The sequence below is a fragment of the Pseudorasbora parva genome, chromosome 16 (genome assembly GCF_024679245.1).
Source record: "Pseudorasbora parva isolate DD20220531a chromosome 16, ASM2467924v1, whole genome shotgun sequence".
Lineage (NCBI taxonomy): Eukaryota > Metazoa > Chordata > Actinopteri > Cypriniformes > Gobionidae > Pseudorasbora > Pseudorasbora parva.
In genome coordinates, this window is record NC_090187.1 from 20,175,587 (window position 1) to 20,202,637 (window position 27,051).

A 27,051-nucleotide genomic window follows, 5' to 3' on the forward strand; every position below is an offset into this window, starting at 1 on the left:
AAGGTGGATATATATTGTGGCAGGGTGAAGGATCACGCAACAATGAAATTGGTGCAAAGCCCCCAGAGGGTGGATTTATTTGTATGAACTGTGACAAACGTGGTGAGTTTAGGTGCAGGTGCGCTGTGGATGTCCTTCTTCCGGGTGCCCTGGTGCTAGCGGTGACGTGGGTGCGGCGAGGTGGCCGGAGCGTCACAGGCTGCAGTCTGGGTGAGAGAGAGAGACAATGGTTAGCGTAGTGCTGCATGGAGATCGTGCTCACACTGGTGTCCCAGAATGAAGGCCTTTATGTCCGTGCCTGATGGCCTGCAGCTGTGACGATCCGGCCCGTGCTGATCGTTTGCAGGTGTTTGCAATGAGTTGCCAGGGCGACACTGATGAAAGCTCGGGAGACTTGTCACACTCCCCCCCCCCCCCCTAAGCGTCGCGCTGGTCCTGTAATTAAAGTTAGTGGTGTATCTTGGGGAACATAGGGGTGGGCGGGGAGTGCGCCCTGTCTCCGAGCCTCTGGAACCCGATAGGGCCACCGCCTCACGATGACCCCTGATGTCGTTCGGACGTCGTGCTGGATGACGTCGGTGTCCCCGGGCAGACTTAGGCAACGGCCCCACCAGGTCCATTCCGATTCGCTCGAAAAGTACCCCGCTGCTGGGAAGCGGAACGAGCGGGCTGGGGGGAGGACCTCGTGGTGCGGTCCGTTGGCAGGTCGGACAGGCCTGACAGAAGCGCTTCACTTCTCCGTCCAAGCCTGGCCAGTGGTACCGGTCCCGGATCCGCTGGATGGTGTGGGCGACTCCCCGATGGCCGGCCACCGGATGGCCGTGGGCTAGGTCCATGATCACCTCCGTCTTGGTCCTTGGCACCACGAGGAGCTCTTTGACCTCCCCCCTCCGCTGGGCGACACAGTACAACAGGCCGTTCCGAACGATGAAATGTGGGAGAGGATGGGGCGCTGGGAGATGGTCCCGGCCGTCGACTGCCTGGACCTGAGTCCAGCAGTTCTTGAGGCGGTCATCTTCCCGCTGGGCCTTCACCAAGGAGCCCCCTCCCTGGATCTGTTGGAAGACATCAAAGACGACGTTAGGAGTTTGGGAGGGGGACTCACCATCTCTCCCGCTGTCCGACGCCCATAGAGCGGCCTGGGTCTTCCTCCTTCTCCGACCGCGCCGCTCTCGGGGGCGGCTCCCGGCCTGGCTGGCTGGCTGGGCGGAGGTCCGAAGCAGTTCTTCGAAGCCCGGCCAGTCCCGTCCGAGGAGTACGGCCACGGGAAGGTCCTTCACAACTCCCACTTCCAGCGGCCAGGTGCCCGGGCCAGCGGAGATCGTCACTCGGCGGGCCGGGACATGACGAGTTTCGCCGTGTACACAGGTGATAGGAAGCTGGGCTTTGGAGTTCTTCTGGGGCGGTAGGATGGCGGCCTGGACGAGACTGACCGAGCTCCCCGAGTCCAGAAGGGCCAGAACCGGCCGCCCATTGAGTTTCACCTCCGTTCGCGGGGCTCCGCGGGGCGGTTCTAGATGGACGGTGCCATCTAGAAAGCCAACCATGCGCGTACCGGTGTGCCCGGTTCCTCCGTGGGCATCGGCTCAGCGATTGGGCCGGGAGCCGCAGGCCTGTGTACTGCGCGCTGGGTACCTTCCGGCGCGCGTCGCTCCTGGACCACCCTCCGGGGGAAAAACGGCGCTCGCTCCCCAGGGTCGCGGTGCATCGCCGCCTCCGCCAACTCGATGGCTTCGACGAGCTCGCCGATGGTGGTTGGGTTCGTCATTTCCACCACCCTCCTGGTGGGCGGCGGGAGAGCTCGGAGCAAACGGTCGATCGTTACGCGCTCCGCCACCTGACCACCTCCGCCACCTCCTCGGTGGTTGTTCCCTCGAGCAGCCAGTGTCGGGACAGTCTGGAGAGTTCAGCGGCCTGGGCGCGGGCTGGGCGACGAGGCTTGTACTCCCATTCGTGAAACAATTCGGCTGCTGAAATGGACGACAGCCCGAGGCGTCCGAGGATGTCTCTTTTTAATGCACCATAGTTGTCAGCCCTCTCAGTGGGCAGTGAAAAGTAGGCTTGTTGTGCCTCACCGGTCAGCAGGGGTCCCAGCAACCGCACCCATTCGCTCCGGTCCCAGTTCTCCTGAACCGCCGTGGTCTCGAATAGCTGCAGGAACAGCTCGATGTCATCATGGCTGGTTAACTTTGGCAGCAGCTGGGTTGCGCGGACGCGCGGATCAGGCAGCGGAACGCGCTGGGCAGGGGCAAGGCGGAGAGCGGCGATTTCCTCTTCAACTTTTTGCTGGCGGGCCGCCAGATGTTCGGTGATCTGTTGCTGTCGCAGACTCACTTCGGTAAGGCATTTTAGCAGGCCTTCCATGATGGGGGAGGAGCGCCGCCTTTTTCTCCGATCCGGTTGAGTGGTGGGTGAGAAAAAACAATGTCAGTGTTGAGGGGGTGGTGGGTGATCCTTCACGCTCTTGCCCGCATTCTCCACCAGTGTGGCAGGGTGAAGGATCACGCAACAATGAAATTGGTGCAAAGCCCCCAGAGGGTGGATTTATTTGTATGAACTGTGACAAACGTGGTGAGTTTAGGTGCAGGTGCGCTGTGGATGTCCTTCTTCCGGGTGCCCTGGTGCTAGCGGTGACGTGGGTGCGGCGAGGTGGCATGAGCGTCACAGGCTGCAGTCTGGGTGAGAGAGAGAGACAATGGTTAGCGTAGTGCGGCATGGAGATCGTGCTCACACTGGTGTCCCAGAGTGAAGGCCTTTATGTCCGGGCCTGATGGCCTGCAGCTGTGACGATCCGGCCCGTGCTGATCGTTTGCAGGTGTTTGCAATGAGTTGCCAGGGCGACGCTGATGAAAGCTCGGGAGACTTGTCACAATATATATATATATATATATATATATATATATATATATATATATATATATATATATATATATATATATATAATAAATAAATCAAAATGTCCCTCTGGGGCTGTCGGGCGGGGCAGCCTCAGCCGAGTACGTCCTTTCTCAAACCTACACCGAGCAATAAAGAGAGAGCGTGGCCGCTCGGCCCCCCCCAGAGTGGCCGAGCCACCCCCCCGAGTGCCACGCCCCCCCCCCCCCCCCCCCCGGCCTATTTTTAGATCTGCATCAGCTAAACAAAATGCTCACGATAAAACAGATCGTGTGTCATGTCAGGTCTGTGTGTCACAATAGACCTAAAAAATGTATACTTCCACATCTCCATCCTTCCGCAGCACAGATAGGTCTTCAGGTTTGCTTTTGGGGGCGAAGCTTACCAGTATTGAGTGCTGCCATTCGGCCTAGCTTAATCACCCCATACTTTCGCCAAGTGCGTGGATGCAGCTCTGGCTCAGGGCATTCGCGTGCTCAACTATATCGACGATTGGCTGGTGTTAGCATAGTCGAAACAGCGGGCGTTCAGCATCGAGATGCTGTTCTCGCCCATAGGAGAGTGGTGGGGCTAAGGTTGAACGGAAAGAAAAGTGTGCTGGCACCTATAAGCTGCAGAGCACTACTTTTCTGGCGGTAATCTGGGACACGAAAATAATGTCGGCTCGGCTATCCCCTCCCAGGATAAAAACGATCCTGGATACCGTGAACCAGATAAAGCTAGGTCAGTCACTCACTGTGAAACACTTTCAGAGAGTGTTAGGGCTGATGACAGCAGCATCCAACGGGGTACCTTTTGGCCTGCGGTACATGAGACCCTTACAGTGGTGGCTCAGGACCAAGGGGTTTTCCCCGAGGGGAAACCCTTTTTCGCTTGATCAGGGTCACGCTGCGCTGCCTACATGCCTTAGTGAAGTGAAAAGATCCTTGGTGCCTGTCCCAAGGTCCAGTTCTGGGGGCTCCTTGTCGTCGTGTAATGCTAACGACGGATGCCTCTCTAACTGGCACCCGCTTCCGGAACTGTGGAAACTGTGGGCTTGGCCCCTGAGGGGGCCTAGCTCATGAACACGGGTCTATCTACTATGTTGCACTCCAGAGCACCATCCACAAGGAGACTTTACGCACTCAAATGGAGAGTTTTTGTCGCCTGTTGTACGGGCCAGGCTTTGGACCCTGTTAACTGCCCAGTCGGTTCAGTTCTTGAGTTCCTACAAGAAAAATTCTCCGCAGGGTTATCCCCGTCGACACTGAAAGTATATGTGTCGGCGATATCTGCTTATCATATTCCATTAGATAATGCATCATTAGGGAAACACCCGTGGGTCACGCGTTTCCTTCGTGGTACTTTGAGGCTCAGACCTGCGGCACGCTCGAGGGTGCCTACCTGTGGCACCCTCTTGTCTGGGGTTTGCACCAGGAAGGGTAAAAACATTTCTCTTCCCGAGGGAAGGATATGTTCCCAAGGTCCCGACTAATGTGCCGCGACCGCTGCAGGCTTTCTGTCCGCCTCCTTTCACAAACCAATACTAAGAGAAGCTAAATCTGCTCTGTCCGGTCAGGGCCCTAGACACTTATGTCCACAGAGCCGCCCTGTGGAGCAAGTCAGAACAACGGTTCGTGTGACTTGAGTCCCCGAGTAAGGGAAAACCGGCGTCAAAGCAGACACTGAGTAAGTGGGTAGTCAAGGCTATCTCACTTGCTTACGAGTCGGCCGGACAGCCTTCACCGCTAAGGGTCCGTGCCCACTCGACTAGGAGTATGGCGGTCTCTGTGGCTCTCATATCAGGAGTTTCACTTCAAGAGGTGTGTAATGCGGCAGGGTGGTCCTCTCTGCACACTTTTGTGAGGTTCTACAATCTAGACGTGGCCTCTACCCTGGGGTCCCGGGTGTTTCTGGGTTGAATTCACACATACAGACATTTGGGACTCTGGCGGTGTGGGTATTGAGTTCCCCTAGCGTTTTGACGCAGCTCGAAGTTCCCTGGAAGTAGAGAATGTCTCAGGTTACGTATGTAACCATGGTTCCTTGAGAGGGAACGAGACGCTGCGTCGCTATGCCATACTCCCGGCATGCCTGTGATCGACTTGTTCGACTTTTTCCAGAAGCTAATGAATGTTTGGTCCAGGTGTGATTTATAGCTTCCTGGTCGATGAAGTCACCCGCCCATGACGTGACATCTCCCCGTTATTGGACTGATTTCACGAGTGCTTCATGACGCATCACGCAGAGGCGTTCCCCTAGGGTTTTGACGCAGCTCGAAGTTCCCTCTCAGGGAAACATGGTTACATACGTAACCTGAGACGTTTTGTTTAGGTGGCCAATTATATGCCTGTAAATTTTGAGTGAATTAAAAAATATCATGTGGTGCTTTTACGGGTGAGGCTTCCTCTTCACTTTCTCCGGATTACCAGAGGGAGCTCTTACCTGAATAGTGATGGTTTGCAATTCAGACTAAATTTCCCATAGGCCCTCATACCCATAGATATCCATAATAAAGGCTAGATGTCTCGTGAGCGCTGTTGGCCAATGGAGGTCGCCGTCCGCAACTGGCGGACATCTTGTCACAGGCAGCTCGCTCACTCGTAACAGTGTGTTTTAATGGTGCATGCACTTTTAAATAACCATAACTTGCTCAATTTTCAACCGATTTTCAAACTATTTTGTTTGTTATAAATGTCAGAGATGTAGTTATGACACTACATACTTATGAATAATTATAACCATGGACTTCAATATGAAAGTAACATTGAACAGAACAGATAGGTGCAATGAATATATACACCCACACACATAGGCTACTTAAACTGATTCGAATCAGAATTTTCGAATCTCTCTATGGTCGACCGATAGTCGAATCATCTATGTGTGTGTAAACCATAGACCGGAAAAAAATAAACGGTATAAACGGGTTGGGAAGGGCAGGACACTAGTCAGCAGGAGGCTAAGACTTTACACACGGCACACAGCCACCACTTTTAACAAAGTGATCAAAACTAGGCTACACTGCCCATTCGTAAATTAACTGTTCTATCATAACATTTAAAAGCCGCGATCGAAACACAGAACATCACACAAATATATAAAAGAACATTTTGATAAATAAACTAAAAAAAATACCTGCCTAGAGAGGAAAAGCACACTGAAGCTCATTTGAGCTGCGCGGACAACGAATGCAGCGCGAGCTCACACACGGGCCGATCTCGTGACATACACGATACACAGCACTGGAGATCCAGTGAGAGAGCGTTTAAATTCACCACAGAATTAATAACATCGCTACTGTGATCTAGTGAAAGTCGGCGCAGAATTCTGTTATGAACCACAGATATCAGATCAAACAGAGCTGATGTGAGACAACACATCAGCGAAGGTCAGGAGTTTTAGTCACAAATCACCAACATTCACCATTATTTACTGTAGTAAAACCACATGGATTTAATGTTGTTGTCATTATTTATCTCAGGATTCGTACAACCTTTTGAGATTGAAATTCAAGCATTCCAATAATTTCGTACACTTATTTGTACACGTAGCCTACTGCACTTATTTTCAGCACTTCAAAGCTCTAAATATCCAAAATATGCTATTTTTAATGTGATGGTTTGCAAAACTAAAAGTTTAAAGGGGTCTTGTGAAAGAAATAGTCTTTTAGTTATTTTTTTTAATGTTTAATCCATTTTGTGGCAAACAAGGATTTTTTATTAAAAAAAGATATGCAGTGCCCACCATTATAACCAGCAGAAAAGCACGTATTGATTTATTAGCCATTTCCACTCCCTAATATATGAGGAAAAAAACGAAGTCACCAAGTCTCATGAAAAACTAAATTACACAGAAAGCAAGTAAAGAGCTCATTTTATAATAACTGAAGCTGTCGGTCAGAGAATATTGAAGAACAATGGTAATCTATATTTAATAATATCATTAGCATATTATTAAATAAAATAATAACATTTAAATTTTCCCTATACTTCATTGCACATTACTGTTGTTAATAAAAGTTAATTTGATCTGCATATCAATTAATAAAACTTTGATTGTATACTGCATATTGGAAAAAATATGGTGCCCATTTATACTGTGGAATGGTCTGGGTTATTCACATGCTGAAAGTTTTGCACCTCAGGTAGGCACTCTACCAAGCTGCAAATATTTTACCTAAACAAAATAATGTTAAAACTTGTTTTGAACAATTTCTTTGTCATGCAGATGCAGGAATCGAATTATTTGGCAAAAAAACGGGGATTTTATTTTTTGGCCATATTGCCCAGCCCTGATATATATATACGCTTTTATAATAAGAATATCACTATTATAATAAAATATATATATATTTTTTTTATTAAACAAAAAAAAACAAACATACAAACTACATTTTTATTTTAACTAGACAAAAGATTGGTTGTCATAAAATAGTTATTGGTGTCGATAAAACCTACACTGTAAATTTTTTTTTTGCGCTTTTGTTATTTCAACTATTTTTTTTCAGTAGAGATAACTAGATTGTCCAGACAACAAGGCATTTTAAGTTTTCTTGTCCTCAACTAGACTGAAAGTTAAGTGAACAAGTATAATTGTTGTTTTAACTCAAAAACATATGTTGAAATAACTACACTAGATTTTCTATTGAATGAACAAGTATAATTGTTGTTTTAACTTAAAAACATAAGTTGAACTGTTCTGGATTTTACTCCAATTATACTTTAGTCTATTTATTTAACTACAGTAAACTAAACTTAATCTACTATGTGCAGCTGATTTATATACAACACTCTAATTATATAGATATGAGCACATTTATTTAACTTACCGTATTTAATACGTACCATTCGACACCATATAAAACAAGTCTTAATTCAAGGAGTCAATGAGTAAAGAGTTTTTGTATTAACACGGCTAGTGAAAACAGCGCCATCTGGCGGAGAGGATAATTATGTACATCCAGGAAATGCACGTGCTGTATGCGCGTGCCCCCGTATCCCCTCCCCCACCGACTGACAGACCAGACGCCATTTCCATTCAATCGCAATGCTGAGCAAATGAGTTGTGTTTACACCGGCATAGTGTTTTATCTCATTAACAGTATGAAGTTTATAACATTATATTGTGGTAGGATGGTATGTGTGTGTGTGTGTGTCCGTGGGCACCTAAACTTAGAGATATCTTCTTTGACTCGCGGTGCAGAGCGGAGGATAGAAACAGGCGACTTGAGGCGAGAGAACTTTTTTTACAGGGAAATATTATAAAGTAAGTGTTTTATCTCATTTACCATTTGTTTTTCATAATTTATTGATTTATACCAATATGTAACTTATATGCTGTGCGCGTTTAAAGGAGCCAAAACTTTTCTCTCAGGGGACATGACTCACCGTGCAGTGCAGACATGGAGTTTACTTTTAACCAAGATAACACAAAGTAAGTTACGTGTTTAACCTCATCTACAAAGTGCATTTATGACATTATATTGTTTTATAATTATATTTGTGTGTGTGTGTGTGTGTGTGTGTGTGTGTGTGTGTGTGGGTGTGTGTGTGTGTGTGTGCGTGTGTGTGTTGTGCTCCCAGAGCCGTTGAAATACAGAGTTCCTAACATTACACGCTTTTACCTCGCGGGGTTCATGGAGCTCTCAACAACTCGCGCTGTCTATTTGTTCGAATGGTTGGAGGTGGACAGCAGTTCCACTATTTCTGCAATTTCTGGTAAATATTAACTTTATGAATTTAAATAATATCAAATTGTGAAATTTGAAGTATTTAGCCCTAATTAAATCACATTGAGTCATTGTACAGTGTAAACATTGCAACATGTTGTCAATAAGCCTATAAAATGTTTTTTTTTTTTTTTTTAATGTTTTTATCTATTGCTCCTTGACAAGAAACTGAACTGGTTTACGGATTGGATGAAACTACATCTCGCTTCACTGCATGGTCTCTCTCAGATCGCCATCAGATACAGATAAGTTTCATGAAACTCCTTGAAAATTATTAAATGTGAGTTTGAATCGATACAGGTAAAATAAATAACTATTAAAAGAGTTCACCCAAAAAGGAAAATTACCTCATGATTTACTCACCCTCAAGCCATATAGGTGTATTCCAGACGAATACAATCGGAGTTATATTTAAAAAAAATCTAAAGCATTATAAATGGCAGTGAATGGCAGTCCAAATTTTTAAGCCCAGAAAAAAGTGCATCCATCCATTATAAAAGTAATCCACATGGCTCCAGGGGGGTTAATAAAGACATTCTGATGTGAATCGATGGGTTTGTGTAAAAACAAAAAAAATCCATATTTAACAAGTTATAATGTAAAATATGTAGCTTCTGGCGGGACGGCCTTCCGTATTAAAGTTACGGAAAAAGTGTAACTGGCACGGCGATGACGTCGGACGTAGAGGGGAAGAAAAGCGCAAATGGCGCAGCGACAGCATCGGACATGGTGTAAAAAAAGCGTAATTGCCGCGACGATGACGTCGGACGTGGCGTAAACCTTTTGAACTTCGAGAAGCATTACACTTATTTCGTAAGTTGAAGGCGGTCCGCCAGAAGTCCGCCAGAAGCCTTTATTAACCCCCCGGAGCCCTGGATTATTTTTATAATGGATACAGGGCTTGACATTAAGCATGTTCATGTGCTTGTCCGGAAAAAAAGTTTGATATTTTGTGTGTGTGTGTGTGTGTGTGTGTGTGTTTTTTAAATATAATTTATTCTGAAGCAATATGCTGACCAGTATTCAATCAGCTTTGACAGATTTAAATCTGCATATTTGTGAATTTTTTAATTATTATTTTTTACCTTATATAAAGGGCATTTCCCCTCTAATCTTATTAAATATAGGCTATGCTTCAGGTTTCATTTTATATTGTAAAATTTGATCTATACATTAATTTAAAATAAGACACTATAAGGGCTGTTACCAATCACATTAAATCATTTACACTGAAAAATTTAATTTGCATTAAATAATGTTTTGAAATTTGTATTTTTGGATAGACCAATAATGTTTAAACATCAAACCAAACCTCCAGTAGGTGGTAGCAGGTGGCCGTTTTAATGAGTGAGTCATTGAGTCGTTCATTCAAACGATTCATTCAAACGCTGAATCGTTCAGTAACACACATGTTGCTGTGACGTGTTGCGGTTCTGCTGTGAATGATTTTCACTGCTGAAATAGAACAAAACATTAAATATTGCTTCTTAAATGTAAGTGACTTTAAGGGAATGTTAATTTAAGTGAATGTTAATTAATTGTTTTGCTATGAACTGTCATATGAAGTAAGTGTCATTTTCAGTCGTGGTGGTATTCAGGAAAACAGGTCAAGTGTTGTAATGTCTTCTCTAGAGGCTGCACAAGTGTCAACAGCGCGACCTTGTTATCGTCAGTTCATTATATATTATTATCCACTATCAATCGCCACTTACACTAAATTAATGCAATCATTCTTGCATTTTGGTGATTCGCTAGCTATTGTTTGTTTTAATCAGGTCCATCGGGCAAGTAAAATTCTCTTTCACTTGTCCCTACAAAAAATCCACAAGCGTTAATGTCGAGCCCTGGGATAGATGCACTTTTTTTCTGAGCTTCAAAATTTGGGCAGCCATTCACTGCCATTTATAATTTTTGGATTAGCCAGAACTTTTTTTTAATATAACTGATTCAGGGCTTGACATTAACGCTTGTCAGGGACAAGTGAAAGAGAATTTTACTTGCCCGATGGACAAGGGCCTGATTAAAACAAAAAATAAACTAACGTTAGCGAATCACCAAAATGCAAGAATGATTGTGCATTAATTTAGCGTAAGTGGCGATCGATAGTGGATAATAATATATGATGAAATGACGATAACAAGTTTGCGCTGTTGACACTCGTGCAGCCTCTCGAGGAGAAATTACAACACTAGAGCCATTTAAGCTGTTTCCTGAATACAATCACGACAGAAAGTGACTCTGATTTCATATGACGGTTCCATAAACATTACATTAACATTCACTTAGTCACTTACATTTTAGATGCAATATTGAGTGTTTGTTCTATTTCAGCAGCGAAAATCGTTCACAGCAGAACCGTAACGCGCCTCACAGCAACTGAACGATTCAGTGTTTGAATGAATCGTTTGAATGAACGACTCAATGGCTCACTCATTAAGACGGCCACCTGCTGCCACCTACTGGAGGTTTAGTTTCATGTTTAAACATACTTTCTAACATTTGTATTTGTCTATTCAAAACTACAAATCTCAAAACATTATTTAATGTAGTTGTGATTTTTCAGTGTAAATTATTTTATTTGATTGGTAACAGCCCTTATATTGTCTTATTTTAATTTAATGTATTGATCAAATTTAACAATATAGAAGCAGAGCCTTTATTTAATAAGATTAGGGGGAAAATCCCCTTTATAAAAAGGTAAAAATATCATACATTTCAAATGATTCAGTAATTTTTTTTTAAATCACAAATTTGCATATTTAAATATGTCAAAGCTGATTGAACACTGGGGAGAATATTGCTTCAGAATAAATTATATTTACAACGCACACACGCACGGAAAAACAAAAAAATATTGAACTTTTTTATCGGACAAGCACATTTTTTATTTGGCCAAGTGAATGAACGATTTACTTGTCCGAAGGACAAGCACATGAACATGCTTAATGTCAAGCCCTGTGATTGTATTCGTCTGAAACAAGAATGTAATACACCTAGGATGGCTTGAGGGTGAGTAAATCATGGGCTAATTCTCACTTTTGGGTGAACTAACCCTTTAATATGACAGTGGTTTTAAATGTTGTTTTTGTTGCTTTTTTGCATTTGAATATTGCACTTTACTAGTAGATACAGCATGAAATAAACATGTATGAACATCAGAGAATATGTTTAAAGATACAGTACAATGTATGAAATCTGTATTGTCTCATGTAATCGCAGTGTTTCAACTGCGCAAACGTTAATAAACGTCAATAAATAGCTTTTAAGCAATGTCATGTCACATTTACCTCAGAAAAAATATTCTGTCAGCTAGAAAAAGTATATTTACTATATTGCATAGTTATTGTATTGCTGTTCTTTAGTATTTAATGTATGTTTGAATAAATATTTTATGACAGCACCACTTAAAATTTGTATCTGTGTCTCATTTTTTTCCAGCCAGATGATGATGAGAGAGACATTGTTCATGGGGTTAATGTAGGGCTTGACCATGAGTGAGGACATCAGACATGATAGTGCCTTCCCAGATGATGTTGTGGATGTGGATGTCATACTAGACGGAGATTGTGGTCATGGATCTAGAAGATGCCCTAAATGCCTTTGCCACACTGTTTGGGCTCGAGCTATGAGGTTATCCAACTTTTTATTTTATTTTTATTTTTAATCTAGGTTTAATGGTTGGGGAGAGCTGCAAAGCTGAAAAAAATGCAGTGAGGTAACACTGGTGCATATGTGCTGTTTATGCTCATTGATAAATGTATTGAAGCTTGAGAGCTTACACATTGTTAATTAAAATGAACTTAAATTAAATTTAAATTAAAATGGTATAAAGCCAAATCAGAGGTGTTTAACAGTCTGTGCCGTTTCTTTTTGCAATTTTCTGAAGAAAGGACATTTCAGACCTTTTGTGTGGTTGTTTTTGGTGTTTGTTTTTGCAATAAATATAAATGTGTACTGATATGTGTTGCTGTGATTTTAATTTGCTATAGGTTTTATTCTAAATCAAATGTAATTTACAAATCAATATAGTAATGCAATTAATACTTATTAAAGCAGCTTTGCAACCAACTAAAGTGAAGTTATGATGACTAGAACATTTAAGTTCAGAAAACTGAAGTGAAGATATGATGACTAGAACATTTAAGTTCAGAAAACTGAAGTGAAGTTATGATGACTAGAACATTTAAGTTCAGAAAACTGAAGTGAAGTTATGATGACTAGAACATTTAAGTTCAGAAAACTGAAGTGAAGTTATGATGACTAGAACATTTAAGTTCAGAAAACTAAAGGGGAAGTTTTTATTACTAAATGGAATTAGTTCAGATTACTTATCCAAATAAGTAAGAGAAACTTAAAAAAACCAATGCAAAAAGATAACAAAATATATTAAGTTAAGTCAACAAATAATTTTTTACAGTGTATATGATTGAACAGCTCGATTGTGGTCTCAGCCTTGATAACGTGCATGTAAGTTAGCCGTGATACACAAGCTGCACGATTAAGTCGTTTATCAGAACGAAAAGCTGCAATTTCAACGTGTTAAAGCATCCAGATTTGTAGCCACGTTAATAACATTTGTAAGAAACCAAACCATTTGTAAATCTGTCAAGATTTCAGCGAGATAAGAGGATTTATGTTCGTACAGATCACTCATCTTACATCAGGTTCCACAGAGCCTAACAGAAAGCCTGCCTGTGACAAGATGGCCGCCGGTGATGACGATGGTGACTCCGCCGTAAGATATCTAGCCCTTATTATGGATATCTATGCTCATACCTGGGACTGATCACACGCACACACCTGAATCTCATTACTCTCACAATACTTAAGCACCACACACACAGTCATTGCGAAGTCTTGGATTTCCTGGTAATTATTTTTGAGCGTTTATATTGGACTGTTTATCTGTGCTTTCCCTGTACTGTTTCCCTTTTCCTGAACCTTTGCTACCTGCCTCGACTAGTGATGGCCAAATGAGGCTTCCTGAACCACTGAGGCTTTCCAGCCCATTGGTTCACCAAAAGGTTCATTTACCCGAAGCCTCATGAAACAGTGTGCCCCCTAGTGACACCTGCTGTGCAAAGCAATGTATCGCACGCAAATCTATTCATCCTGAGCAACCAAATTGTCATAGTGTGGGCACACCCTTTTTCTATTGCCTGTGTATTAAATAAAGTATTTTACTCTGCTTGTATTAACCTATACACACACAACTCACACAAACACACAACTTTGTGTTCAACTATTCAGTAGTTCTTTGGGTTAGTGATGATGACAGTGAATGCCCCATATGATTGTAAAGAAATTATTGTGAGTGCAGTGCTGATTGGGAGTGAAATAGTGCAGTGCTTATGGAACGTCTCGGTTACGTATGTAACCCTCGTTCCCTGAGGAGGGAACAGAGACGTAACGTCAGTGACTGACGAATGGGGGTTTCGCCTAGAAGCCAATCATCTTCGAGATCTTAGAAAATGCCCAATGGCAGTGCCAATGCCATGGGCATGCGAGATTTGCATGCGTAACTCCGCCTACCCACATGGGTATATAAGGAAGTAGCTTGGCATGATTGCATTATGTTTACCTGCTGAGGAGCCAAGACTGAACTCTCGGCCGGTACAGCGGATGTGGCAGTGGGACGTTATGTCTCCGTTCCCTCCTCAGGGAACGAGGGTTACATACGTAACTGAGACGTTCCCTTTCGTTCAGTCACTCCGACGTAACGTCAGTGACTGACGAATGGGGGTCCCAATGTAATCATGCCACTCGGCTGTCTTCCAGTGCCCTGATGCAAGTTAGGACGGTCAAAGGCCTCTACTTAACGCAGGAATACCAAGGTACACTGGGAGGCATATTCCAGTAGGAGATATGCGCCAAGATGCCTACCCGTAGGGGGGACTTAAGGATACACGTATGACCCGGGGGGCTGCATACGGAAGATCACTGGGGTACCAGCCACAGGTGGATTTTTAACCCCAGGGGTGGCAAGGTTGCCAAGGGAATACACCCGCTCAGGGAGGCTTACAGTGGAAATACACATTTGGGGGTCGCCGGAGGGGAACCATGCACATGGGGCACTTGGCCGGACACGAGTGTCTGGGCTAAGGGTAGACTTACTGGCGTCTGCGTCGTCAGTGCTGGAGGAGCTCAGGGCTCTCGGGAAGCTCACCTGAGAAAAATATCGCACGTATCCAGTCCGTGGAGTGGAATGGCGAGCAAGCGAAGACACCTGAGCCAATCCATTACCGGCCACTTGTAGAGGCGAGTACATAGTTGGATACAGGCTCCACTCTGAGATTGTAGAATCTGGCGAATGCGTTTGGTGTCGCCCAGCCTGCAGCTCTGCAGATGTCTGTCAGCGGAGTGCCATGCCAAAAGCCCAAGAGGAGGCCACACTCCAAGTGGAGTGTGCCCTGACCCCAAGGGGGCATGGGCGCCTTTGCTGCTGGTAAGCCAAAACAATGGTGTCCACTATCCAGTGAGACAGCCTTTGCTTTGAGAGAGCCTTCCCTTTCAGCTTCCCACCATAACAGACAAAGAGCTGGTCTGAGGTCCTGAAACACTGCGTCCTGTCTACGTAAGCGCGGAGGGCGCGTACTGGACAGAGCAGTGCCAAGGGTGGGTCTGCCTCTTCCAAAGGCAGCGCTTGCAGGTTCACCACCTGGTCTCTGAACGGAGTGGTGGGAACCTTGGGCACATATCCAGGCCGGGATCTCAGGATCACTTAAGAGAGTCAACCGGCCCGAATTCCAGGCACGCTTCGTCAACCGAAAATGCCTGCAGGTCCCCTACCCTCTTGATGGAGGCCAATGCGGTCAGGAGCGCTGTCTTCATAGACAAGAACTTAACATCTACTGACCGCAAAGGCTCAAAATTGGGCCCTCTGCAGAGCACTTAGAACTACTGAGAGGTCACAAGAGGGTACAAGAGGAGCATGAGGAGGATGTAGTCTCCTCGCACCCCTCAGGAACCTGATGACCAGGTCGTGCTTACTTACCGGTTTACAATCCAAGAGGTCATGGTATGCGGCGACAGCGGCCACATAAACCTTCAGGGTGGAAGGAGACAGCCTTCGCTCCAACCCTTCTTGGAGAAATGAGAGCATGGACCCGATCAGGCATTTCCTGGGGTCTTCTTGGCGGGAAGAACACCAACTGACGAAGAGGTTCCACTTCAACGCATAGGCCTGTCTCGTGGACTCGGTCCGAGCGGAAGTGATGGTAGCCACCACCGTAGGTGGTAGGGTACTCAAACCTGCCGCGTCCCGTCCAGGAGCCACACGTGGAGGCTCCAAAGATCGGGACGCGGGTGCCACAGGGTGCCCCGTCTCTGAGAGAGGAGATCCTGTCTCGGCCAGGGAGGGGCTGTCGCAAGGAGAACTAGTTCTGGGAACCAGGTCCGGCCGTGCCAGTACGGGGCGACCAAAATTACCTGCTCCTTGTCCTCCCTGACCTTGCACAAACCACGTGCAAGAAGGCTCACTGGGGGAAACGCATACTTGCGTAGGCCCTGCGGCCAGCTGTGTGCCAGTGCATCCATGCTTGAGTGTGCCCTCGGTCAGGGAATCGTACAGGCTGCAATCCTCGCGTCCTTCAGGTCGATCGCTGCAAACCAATCACATGGACGAACGCATTCGAAAAGGCGTTTCGCAGTCAACATCCTGAACGGAAGCCTGTAAAGGGATCGGTTCAGGACGCAAAGGATTTTAACCCACCGGATTTCTTCGGTACAATGAAGTAAGAGCTGTAGAAGCCGGACTTCATCTCGGCAGGAGGGACGAGCTCGATCGCGCCCTTCGCCAGTAGGGTAGCAATCTCCGCACGCATGACAGGGGCATAGGGCCCCACTTTGGTGAACCGGACACCCCGGAAACGGGGAGGAGCTCGCGCGAACTGAATCGCGTAGCCGAGCCTGATGGTCCGCACGACCCAGCGGGACAGTCCCGGCAGCTGTAGCCACGCTCCCAGGGAGTGTACCAATGGGGTCATACGGAGCACCGGCGTACCCTCGGTGAGGCAGCGAGGCAGTGTTACCGGCCCGGACTCGGGTGGCATAGCGGCCCGGTGTCGGGGCACTGGTAACGACTGCGCCCTGACAGAAGAGACCAGGGAGGAACTCGCATTCCACTGGGGTCTGCTCTGCGAGGGGGCTGGCGACAGAGAGGGACGAGAGCGGCATGGCCCAGGGCGGCGCGCACTGCCGTCACCGGTCTCTGGGTGCTCAGGGATGGGTTAATCAGTTCTTTCTTTACAAAGGGTGCTGCTGACCCGTGGGCCAGCAGCTGGACAAAAGATTCTCCCCTGGCCCTCCACCGGGGGAAGGGGCGGACCTGCCACCGTCCCCTGAAAAGAACTGCCCATCCCAGAGCTGTCCGTGTCAGGAGCGTGTCCCGGGTGAAGGCTGCTGCTGTGGCCACGTGGGAGGGGGTCGCAGGAGGTCGCCCTGGCGGCGAGGAGGCTGAGGCAACTGTGCTGGCGGCGCTTAAGTGCAGCACTGCTGGAATATGCCACCGAAGTAGACGAGCCAACAGGCTTGGGAGGGCGCTTAGGATAGCCTCACCGCATCAGGTCAAAGCACTCAGTGGACACCGTAGTGCGCAACAGAGCATCTGACTGAGGGGGAGGGACCCCAGTGTACCCTTAGGCCGCAACCCCTCGAGGGCAGAGAAAGCGGAGGAGGCCACCGAACGGTCGCGGGAAGACACGGAGATCTCCCGGACCACGTGCACTCCTCATGCATCTCGGGAGCGAAATGGCATTGGGGGCGGGGCCCGCAGCTTTCGGGTGCCACCTCCAAAAACCAATCGCCCAACCGTGACAGGTCGGAGTTCCACACCAGCCCGAGGCTCGCGGCTGCCCGAGATAACATGGCTGTCAACTCTAGGTCAGATTCTACAGTGCTACCACACCCGGAGGCGGAGCATAGCCGAATCGTCATCCCCAAAGGACTCTAGCCCACCTTGAGATGCGGCAATCGACCTCTCGCCACTATCTGGAGTGTGAACGAAACGAACGGGGCATCAGCAGACGGTCCCGCTGCTTCAGTCCAACACTCGCTGGAAGCGATGTGCGAGAGGGCGGGAGTGGCCCGAGGAATGATCGTTGGGGTTCTTAATACCACAGCACCGCCCTCAGGTCACCCTGGCCACCAGCCAAAGTACCACCTCTCTTGGAGATGGTAGATCGGGGTGTGGCAAGGGGACTCTCTCTCTACCGAGATCATTGAGTCTCGACCACAACCCGCAGAGGGAACACAGCACATCCACAAACACTGTCCAAACGTGCTGGGCCCAAACACGTCGAGCAGTGAATGCGTCCCAAAGACAACAACAGATATCGACCGCACCAGGAAGTGCACGGACCAACCGTCTTGAAAAAGATGTGCAACACGCAAGCTCTTTTAGTGAGAGGAAGCTCTGCAGAGTGCCGAAGCGCCCAGGGAAAACACACAAAGCTGTTGAAGATCACTGCACAGATCAACAGGCAGGCAATGTGAGATTGCTGGAACGCACCATTACACCAACACCCTGGAGAACCGCTCGTCTCGAAGACTGAAGAGAGGACTTCAGAATTCAGGCTTGCAGGAGTGAAGAGATGCTATTGGCTCCGAAGCAGAAACATAATGCGATCATGCCAAGATACTTCCTTATATACCCATGTGGGTAGGCGGAGTTATGCATGCTAATCTCGCATGCCCATAAGATCTCGAAGATGATTGGCTTCTAGGCGAAACCCCCATTCGTCAGTCACTGACGTTACGTCGGAGTGACTGAACGAAAGGGAACTGGGAGTGCAATAGTGCATTGCTTATTGGGCCTGGAATTGTGGAACAGCAAACTGTAACAGGGATGAACAGGGATTATGTGATATTATGACTTGCTTGCTCCATTGTAAGGACAAAAAGGCCTCTAGGTTTGCCTATAACGTTTGCACTAGACCAACTTTCTAAGCTTTCCCTAATACAGTCTAGTCTTATAGCCTAATAATAATCGCTAATGGGGCGGCAGTGGCTCAGTGGTTCATGTAGATTGTCTACAAACCAGAAGGTTGGTGGTTCGATCCCCGGTTCCATCTGACCAAGTGTCGAGGTGTCCTTGAGCAAGACACCTAACCCCAGCTGCTCCCGACGGGCTGGATGGCGCCTTACATGGCTGACATCGCCGTCGGTGTATGAATGGGTGAATGTGAGGCGATATGTAAAGTGCTTTGGATGGCCATAGGGTCTGTTGAAAGCGCTATATGAATGCAGTCCATTTACCATTTAATCATAATAATAATAATTATAAATATATATATATATATATATATATATATATATATATATATATATATATATATATATATATATATATATATATATATATATATAATAACACTACTACTAATATAGGCTATACATATAATAATTTTTTGTATATATATATATATATATATATATATATATAATAACACTACTACTAATATAGGCTATACATATAATAATTTTATATATATATATATATATATATATATATAAAATTAAGTATTATAGGTATTACAAATAGATATAGGCTAATTTACTCTAATAATCTACTAAACTAGGTATGATGTAATATATAATACAAGCTATGATATATAATGATATCTATGCTACTACAAACACACTACTACTCACTACTACTCGCTACTACGTACAACCAACACCAATGCAAACGCCAACTGCAAACCCCACAAGAGGCGCGAGGTTTCAGACCAATTTTATCCGGAAGCGATACTCAGAATGAAGCAATGATGTATTCTACAGAATCCGAAGCCTCGTTTGTCATCGTCACTAGCCTAGAAATCTAGACGCACCCTAGCAGCAGCAAATCTAATCTGCCCGCGAGTGTCGTCTAGCAACTCTCAATACCCTTCTGAACTGTAATCGCCTAACTCTTGCCGGGCCAATCACATCGTGTATAGAGTCGGTGGGCAGGGCCATAATGACGACGGCCGAGTTGCGTTTGCGTGCTTCTAGTAAACACAGAAACTGGCGAACGGTGGTCTTTCGAATCAGCTTTGACTGCAACTCTGGAAGACTTAGAGTTAAGCTTTTTTCTGAGAAAAGAACAAAGAACGGCACTGAAGTCATTCTTAAAAAGGAAAGATGTGTTCTGAGTTTTGCCGACAGGATACGGCGAATGTTTAATATATCAACAAGCTCTGTTTCACCTTCGTTGCTCTGGTTTGTTGTAGCACTATCCTATCGCGCGCAGAGGGAGTTTGAAAGACAACCGTTTATCCCGCCCCTCGGATTGAGCTGTCAATGGTGAGTTTCCAGACCAAACATCTTGATGTGGGTCTGGCTTGTCAGGCTACATCGTCACATGATTTTCACAGAAACGATACAAGCCTCGAATCGGGGCTTCATCTGGAATGCCCCTTTTTGCTTGACACAAGCTCCGGAGCCTTGCTTAAGATGTCACATCACTAGCCTCAACCTGTTTAATGGACAGTGATTCTCTACTACCTGCCCTGATCATCTGCCTGTTATCTCGTCTGTGTATGTACAATGCCCGCCTTGACCTAAGTCTGGACCTGTGTACGATTCTGCTCTGCCTTCTCCAGTGTGTTCGCTGTTTTACAACTTTGTACTGCCTGACTCTGTTTAAAATAAAAGTTGCAAATGGATCTTCACTCCGATGACTCATCATTACAGGTGCAACCACTGCAGTGTGTTTTCCATGATAGATATATGTTCTAGATTGGCAGTTTTTGTGCTTTTATACTAAATTGTTGGTTTAAATATGTAAAGTGCTTTATTTGAGTATTATTTGTAATAGATTTTTATCCAATTTTAGTCCTTTACAAACATTCCAGACAGTTTATTTTTTATCTTTAAAAAAAAAATATATATATATATATATATATAATTTAATTTGAGTAATTATGCATTTATTAGTAATTTATTACTTATTTATTTTTAACTATTTACGCCTATTTTAACAAATGCCACTGCCAAGCAAAGAAAACAACAACAACAACAACAACAACAAAAACGCTCATTATAGGCAGCGTGTCAACTCTGACCCTGCAGCAAGAGCAGAGTATCTTGCCAGGAGAATGGGAAAGTGTGTTTAAAAAAATCAGCAGCATGTTGACGATGGTAAAGTTTAATTAAATGTTTGTTCACAAGAAGGCCACAAGTGTGACCCTGGACCCCTGCCTTTAAAGTTGTCCAGTTGTGAAGTCCTTAGCAATGCATATTATTACTAATATATTTTATATATACTTACGGTAGGAAATTTACTAAATATCTTCTTGGAACTTGATCTTTAATATCCTAATGATATTCGGTGAGCACAATCCACCTAATGATCCTAATGATTTGTGGCATAAAAAATAAATCGATAACAATGTTGGCTAGCCACAAATACTCCTGTGAGACTGGTTTTGAGACTGTGACTGGTTTTGTGCTTCAGGGTAACAAAAACTTAAAACTGTTCGTGACCTGTTCAAAATAATTATTTTTCCATCATCTCCTAATCAAGATAAAGGCACTTTTGCAATTTGATTTTAATAAAAAAAAATTATGTTTTATTTATGTTCATTAAAACAATCCTGTGAAAATAATAAAAGATGGTTGAAATAAATTTTTTGTATGAATGTATTGTTTATTGACCTCTTTAAATAGATTTTGAATAATATTTAAGATCTTTGTCATTTGGAGCGACCACTTATCATAAGGTTCAACAAATAATAGCAATAACTGTATTAAATAAAAAAAATGTATTATAAAATTTCTATGGCTGAAATAGGAATCACTGATACAGAATGCTTAAGTGAATTATATTTTTAAAACATTTTACAAACATTTTTTGTTAAGGAAATAAATTAAATTTAGGATAAATCACAGTGACAGTTTTTAAGGTCATAGCCAATTCATCTCAAGGACAAAAACAGTAAAATCACTTAATTTGAAATTTATATATGAATTTATGTGTACACAACATTCTAATGTTTGAACCAATGCAATAGATATTATTATTATTATTTTTGTATTTTAAAATTGGCTAGTGGAAAATCCTTATATGTTATTGAACCTATACATGTCTAAGTTGGCAGCTCACTACAGTATATTTTGGACAGAGTATTTCAGGTCATATGGGTATTTCCTGCATACAGAAAACATGCATAATGCACAAGTATACACACCGCATATTACTACAGAAAGAAAAGAAAAAAAGCAAGCAGAACTGTATCATTGCATGTAAACTTGTCTCTCTTTCTCTCTCTTGCTCCCTCCAGTCCTGACAGAGAGATATATGATTAGGTCAGCCAGGAGCACAAACATGGACTTACCTTGAGAGGTTTGGGTGCATATATATTTCTTGATCAAGGCATCTGTGGGTTGAGTGTAAAGGCTGAGGGCGTATTTCAAGGACTTGAGATCGGGGCTCTTTTCCAGAAAGGTTTTCTTCAGACCATTTCCACCCGCATGGAAATATTGCTGAATGGAGAAACAAAAGCATTGGTTACTGAAAAAGTCAAACATGCTGCTTGTAGCTATGGATCACTCATCTGTCACAGCATTAAAATGCCAACCTTAAAAATCATCTATTCATTGCAACAGAGCAAATTAATCATACAAGAAAAGTTTTCAGCAGTCACTGAAATGAGTCACTGGATAATATTAAACAAAATTTTGGAAAATGGAAATCAGAGTTAATTTTCACAATATCACAATATCACAAAAAAAATGAAAATGGGGAGCAGCTGGAAGAAAAACAAAACTAGAGGTGTTTCGCATTTCATGGAACTGCATACTGCATACTGGTTACTGCATACAGAAAGGCCTAAAAAATGGCTAGATCTGCTTATTTTTGATTTACTTAAAAAAACAAAACACACAATTCAATGACTATTGGCGTGCAACTTGCATCTCGCGCTCCGCAGCCTGTTTATAAAGCGGAACGCACTACTGTCATTCACTGTATGTTGAATATTCTGATCTAATATGATTTCTGACCTGTAAGGTTGCCAGAATAATAATCATACACTGTTTCTTAATAGGCCAGAGGAGAACTGGCACCCCGACTGAGCCTGCTTTCTCCCAGTGTTTATTTTTCTCCATCATGCCCTGATGGAGTTTTGGTTCCTTGCCACTGTTGCCTTTGCTTGGCCTACTCAGTTGGGGACACTAAAATATCGATTTAGTTATTCAACTAAATATCCAAATTTATTAGGTTTTAATTAACCACATGCCTTTCAAAGATCGCAGACGGCCTCAAATTAGTTTTGTTCAACACTCACTGCTCATTAAAACATCACACTTACTTTATCTGGACAAACTCAGTATCATAAGACAGATTAAAGACTCCAGCTTTGATATTTGAACACTGTTTATGATAAATCTGGGTTGAAGTGACATTAATTTCTTAATTTATGTCAGGAGTGCATTATAATCGATCCGTTACGAACAATATTTTGAATGGAATATCACACACACGATAATTCTCTCTCGTCGGCAGCAGCTCATTTGTGTTCCCACAGATTGCAAAGAACAGCTTTCAGTTTAGCTCTTAGTTTGACGCTAAGTTTAGTTTGACGTGCTCCTCCTGTGTGGACACTTCCTCATTCTGGCTCTGGTCTATTCTACATTTCTACGCGTGGACTAAGAAGCTAATAAACACACAATAACTATGGAATAAGGTTTTTGTGTGATTTTTCATGTCATTTTGGCTATTTAATATCAATAATGGATGTTTACATTATGACTGCTAGCAGGTGTAGCAATTAGCTCCATATAAAATGATAAATATAACATGTTTTAACATCACAATTTGAATGAATTCCCCATTATATCGTGGCAGGAAACTAATAAAAACACTCGATGGTGGTCATAACGAATGAAGGTGTAATTTTAATCTTTTAAATTGTGTTGTGAAGTTTGATGCTAACTGAAGCTCTAATGCAGGAGCTTTGTCTACAGGCTGGGGTGCCATGTGCAATGGTCATCCCACCGCTGGGGCCTGGAAAGAGCCCCAGAGTGTGTGGCATATCAATTGCCTTGAGATGCTGGCCGTATGTCTTGCCCTGCACCGCTTTCGAGCCCTGCTCAAGGACAGGCAGGGGATTCCCATAAAGGCGTTCTGTCCTGCTAAAAATCCACTAATTCCGTGAATCCGTTCCGTGTTTTCCTGCTCGCTCCGCAGCATCGCTCAAAGTATGTGGCTGTGTCTGCTCTCTGCAGAGATGGCAGTTCCAGAATGTCACCCCATTAACAGGTAGGCCTACGAACTACAATCGACATTACAGACCGTGGTTGATCTGCAGAATTAGTAGTTTGGTAGTTTGTCAGCATTTGTTTGTTGCAAACATGGATTACATTTCTATTTTTAAGTAAATAATCTGAAAACACTGAATGAATGAGATCCCATAATAATTTAATACAATTTTAGTGTGGTAAAAACTCATATAAGTATTATTTGATATGATTATTATCATATTTTTATTATAAATATGATGATTGTCTCTAAGATGGAAACCCAACTTAATATGTGATATTCACCATCTGAATCTTAACCATGTTATGTCAATAAATGTTTAAGTCAGTGGCTGTTAATTATCATGTTAAATGTTTACATATTCTGTTTTTGAAAAACTGTTGCTTTATTTACTTACAAAAATCATAAACAAGACTTTTGTCTCAAAATATATTCAATAATTTTAGTGATTCACATTTGCTACTCAAATTACAACAACATAAATTAAAGGGTAAGTTCACCTAAAAATGAAATTTATGTCATTAAATGACTAATGTTGTATCACACCTGTAAGACCGCTGTTCATCTTCGGAACAGAATATATTTTATATTTAGTCTGACAGAGTAGATAATTGTAGGCACAATGTCACAAATGGACTACATTGATGATGTTTTTATTCCCTTTCTGGACATGGACAGATGTGTGCCTACCAGTGTTGGGAACGTTACTTAAAAAACTTAAACGCTACTTTAAAAACTTAAAAACGTTACTCACTACTTGTTCCAAAAAGTTACTGAGTTAGTAACTGAATTACTCTAAAATAAAAGTAACTCGTTACCAGGGAAAGTAACTATTTGCGTTACTGTAAAAAAAAAAAAAAAATGTTCAAATATGTCAAATAACTTGGATGCCCCAATATTAAATGTTAAATGAATGAAATGGACACTAAATAGAATAAATTATTATTATAAAACATTGTACACTAATCTACATTATTTTAATGTTCCTGTGGGACAATGTGAGAGACACCTATCAAATTCAATACATTATTGTAAAAATCAGTACTATAGTGGAATAAAACAAAATAGATTGTTTAGAACTGTAATATTTATTGCACAGACCCCAACTGGCCATCAAATAAATCTAAAAATAAATGATGCTCCTTAAGAAAAGTATACCAAAAATAGAAAATAATAATAATACAAAATATATTAGCCTAATTTACATAGACTCTTTGTAGTGCACATTAAAATTCTAAAACTGTCACACAACTGGTAGACATACTGTAGCCTGTTTGAAGTATTTCCTTATTCACCAAAAAAAAAAAAAAAAGTTTAACAAGAAGTGCTCTCAAGTCTTGTTTGTATGGCAGGCTTACACACTTTCTTGCAAGAAAACCCTAGTTTTGGTGTCTTTAATGTCGTGGCTCTGTCTCCTCCTTTGGTAGCGGAGCTCACGTTATCAATTGCGTTCACCGACGAGGAGAGACTCTTCTGGGAATAAGCTGCACGTTATAAACATTCTTACCTTTCACATCAACGAGGGAAAAGTAGCGCTTATACTTCCAGTTTGTGAACGCTATCTTTGAAGTCATTTAACATGCCATCGCTCTGACTCCTGCACTGGTCGCATGCGCGCGTGCGTGTGTCACACACACACACACACACACACACACAGCTGCAGGTCCGCTGACAGAGTTCGCGCCTGTTCGGATGAAAACCGCTTCAGTGAGCTCAATTATAGTAAGGCCGCATTTTATTCTCAGTAACGGTAACGGCGTTGTAACGGGGTAAACAGTAATTTGTTTGATTACTCCTTACTGAAAAAATGAACGCCGTTAGTAACACCGTTTATCTATAACGCCTTTATTCCCATCAATGGTGCCTACACTCAGATACTCTGTCGGACTAAATATACAATATCTTAAATTATGTTACGAAGATGAACAGAGGTCTTACGGGTGTGGAACAACATTAGGGTGAGTAATTAATTACATAAATTTCATTTTTGGGTTTAACCTATACCCTTTAAATTAGCACTAAATCCTAACAATTGTATTTACAATATAATTGTAAAACGTTTGATATTCATTCTCTATATTAAGATGACAACCCCCTTATAGTGCCCCCTTTTTTGGTTTGGGCCACTGCCCCTCAAAATGTCTGTGCACGGCCCTCTCTATATCTTGAAGCTGATAGGGGCTCTCAGAAGTGATCCCAATTCATCGGTGACTTCCGGCATACATCTCCGTTCCCTCCTTCAGGGAACGAGGGTTACCATATATAACAGAGATGTTTTTTCCCGTTAAGTTTTAACTGACCAATCAGCGAAGGGAGTGGCTGAAAACGATGACGTTGGTGTTGAGTTGTAGTTCAGTAATGGTGGCAGTCCATTGTGACAATGCTGCCAAATCTTCAGAAGTTAAAGCCAGAGCAAAAACAATCTTTTCTGAGTTTTGTTGGTGGCCATGATGTTGTGGCCTTTCTACCTATGGGGCTCCGGAAAAGTTTGATTTTCTAGCTCGCTCTGTCACGCCCGTTTCACACATACATTCACACTGCATTTATAGTGCATGTGTGGTGTATATATTTTTTTCCGTACCCATGTTAACCATTTTGACCTTTCCCACTGCACACGGGTTGGGATCCGGCCAGTGTGTTTCAGGAACGATGCGTATACAGCACTGCGGCAATCGTTTTAATAATAATAATAATAATAACTTTATTTTATATAGCGCTTTTAAAAGTCAATTCTTAGAGCACTTTACATTAGTAAAATTAAGATAGATAAAACAGGGATGGTAAACTCAGTATAAATAAAGCATTACAAACAATTATACAAACCAAAAACAATTTAAAAAATAAATATCCAAGACATATAGCAAACTCATAAAATACATCTCTTAACCAACCACAGAAAATCCCCTTAAACCCACCGAGTTTTCACACCGAGTCTATTTTTTGCTGTGCTGGACACACTGAATTAAAATGACAACACATTCTTTGCATTAAAATAAAGTAAAATTATGTATTGATGTGAAAATCTAGTAATTTCACCAGAGATGCATATAATGTAAAGTGTACTCTGTTTTAAAGTAAACTCATGGCCTAATTGCCTCGGGTAAAGCAGGGAAAACAACACTCGTCCTTTCGTGGAGGTGGAGAAACAGAAAGTTCTTTATGACCTGCATAGGAAAAAAATGAAAGATAGGCTATGACCTATGTT

General features: G+C 43.3%; 1 protein-coding gene and 1 long non-coding RNA gene across 5 annotated transcripts in view; one reads left to right on the top strand and one right to left on the bottom strand.

The window, feature by feature from the left end:
• LOC137043632 (protein unc-13 homolog C) overlaps positions 1-27,051 on the bottom strand; it is a 548,445-nt gene that overhangs the window by 62,185 nt on the left and 459,209 nt on the right. For all 4 annotated transcript variants that reach the window (XR_010898550.1, XM_067419931.1, XM_067419930.1 and 1 more), the window contains one exon: positions 21,922-22,069. Coding sequence is in view for 3 of the 4 variants with exons in the window: in XM_067419931.1 (XP_067276032.1) it covers positions 21,922-22,069 (148 nt within the window). In the remaining variant the exon portion in view is untranslated. The remainder of the gene's footprint in view (positions 1-21,921; positions 22,070-27,051) is intronic.
• LOC137043633 (uncharacterized) lies at positions 8,054-8,560 on the top strand. Its single transcript, XR_010898551.1, has 3 exons — positions 8,054-8,142; positions 8,251-8,310; positions 8,460-8,560. It is a non-coding gene; the product is annotated as an uncharacterized lncRNA (long non-coding RNA).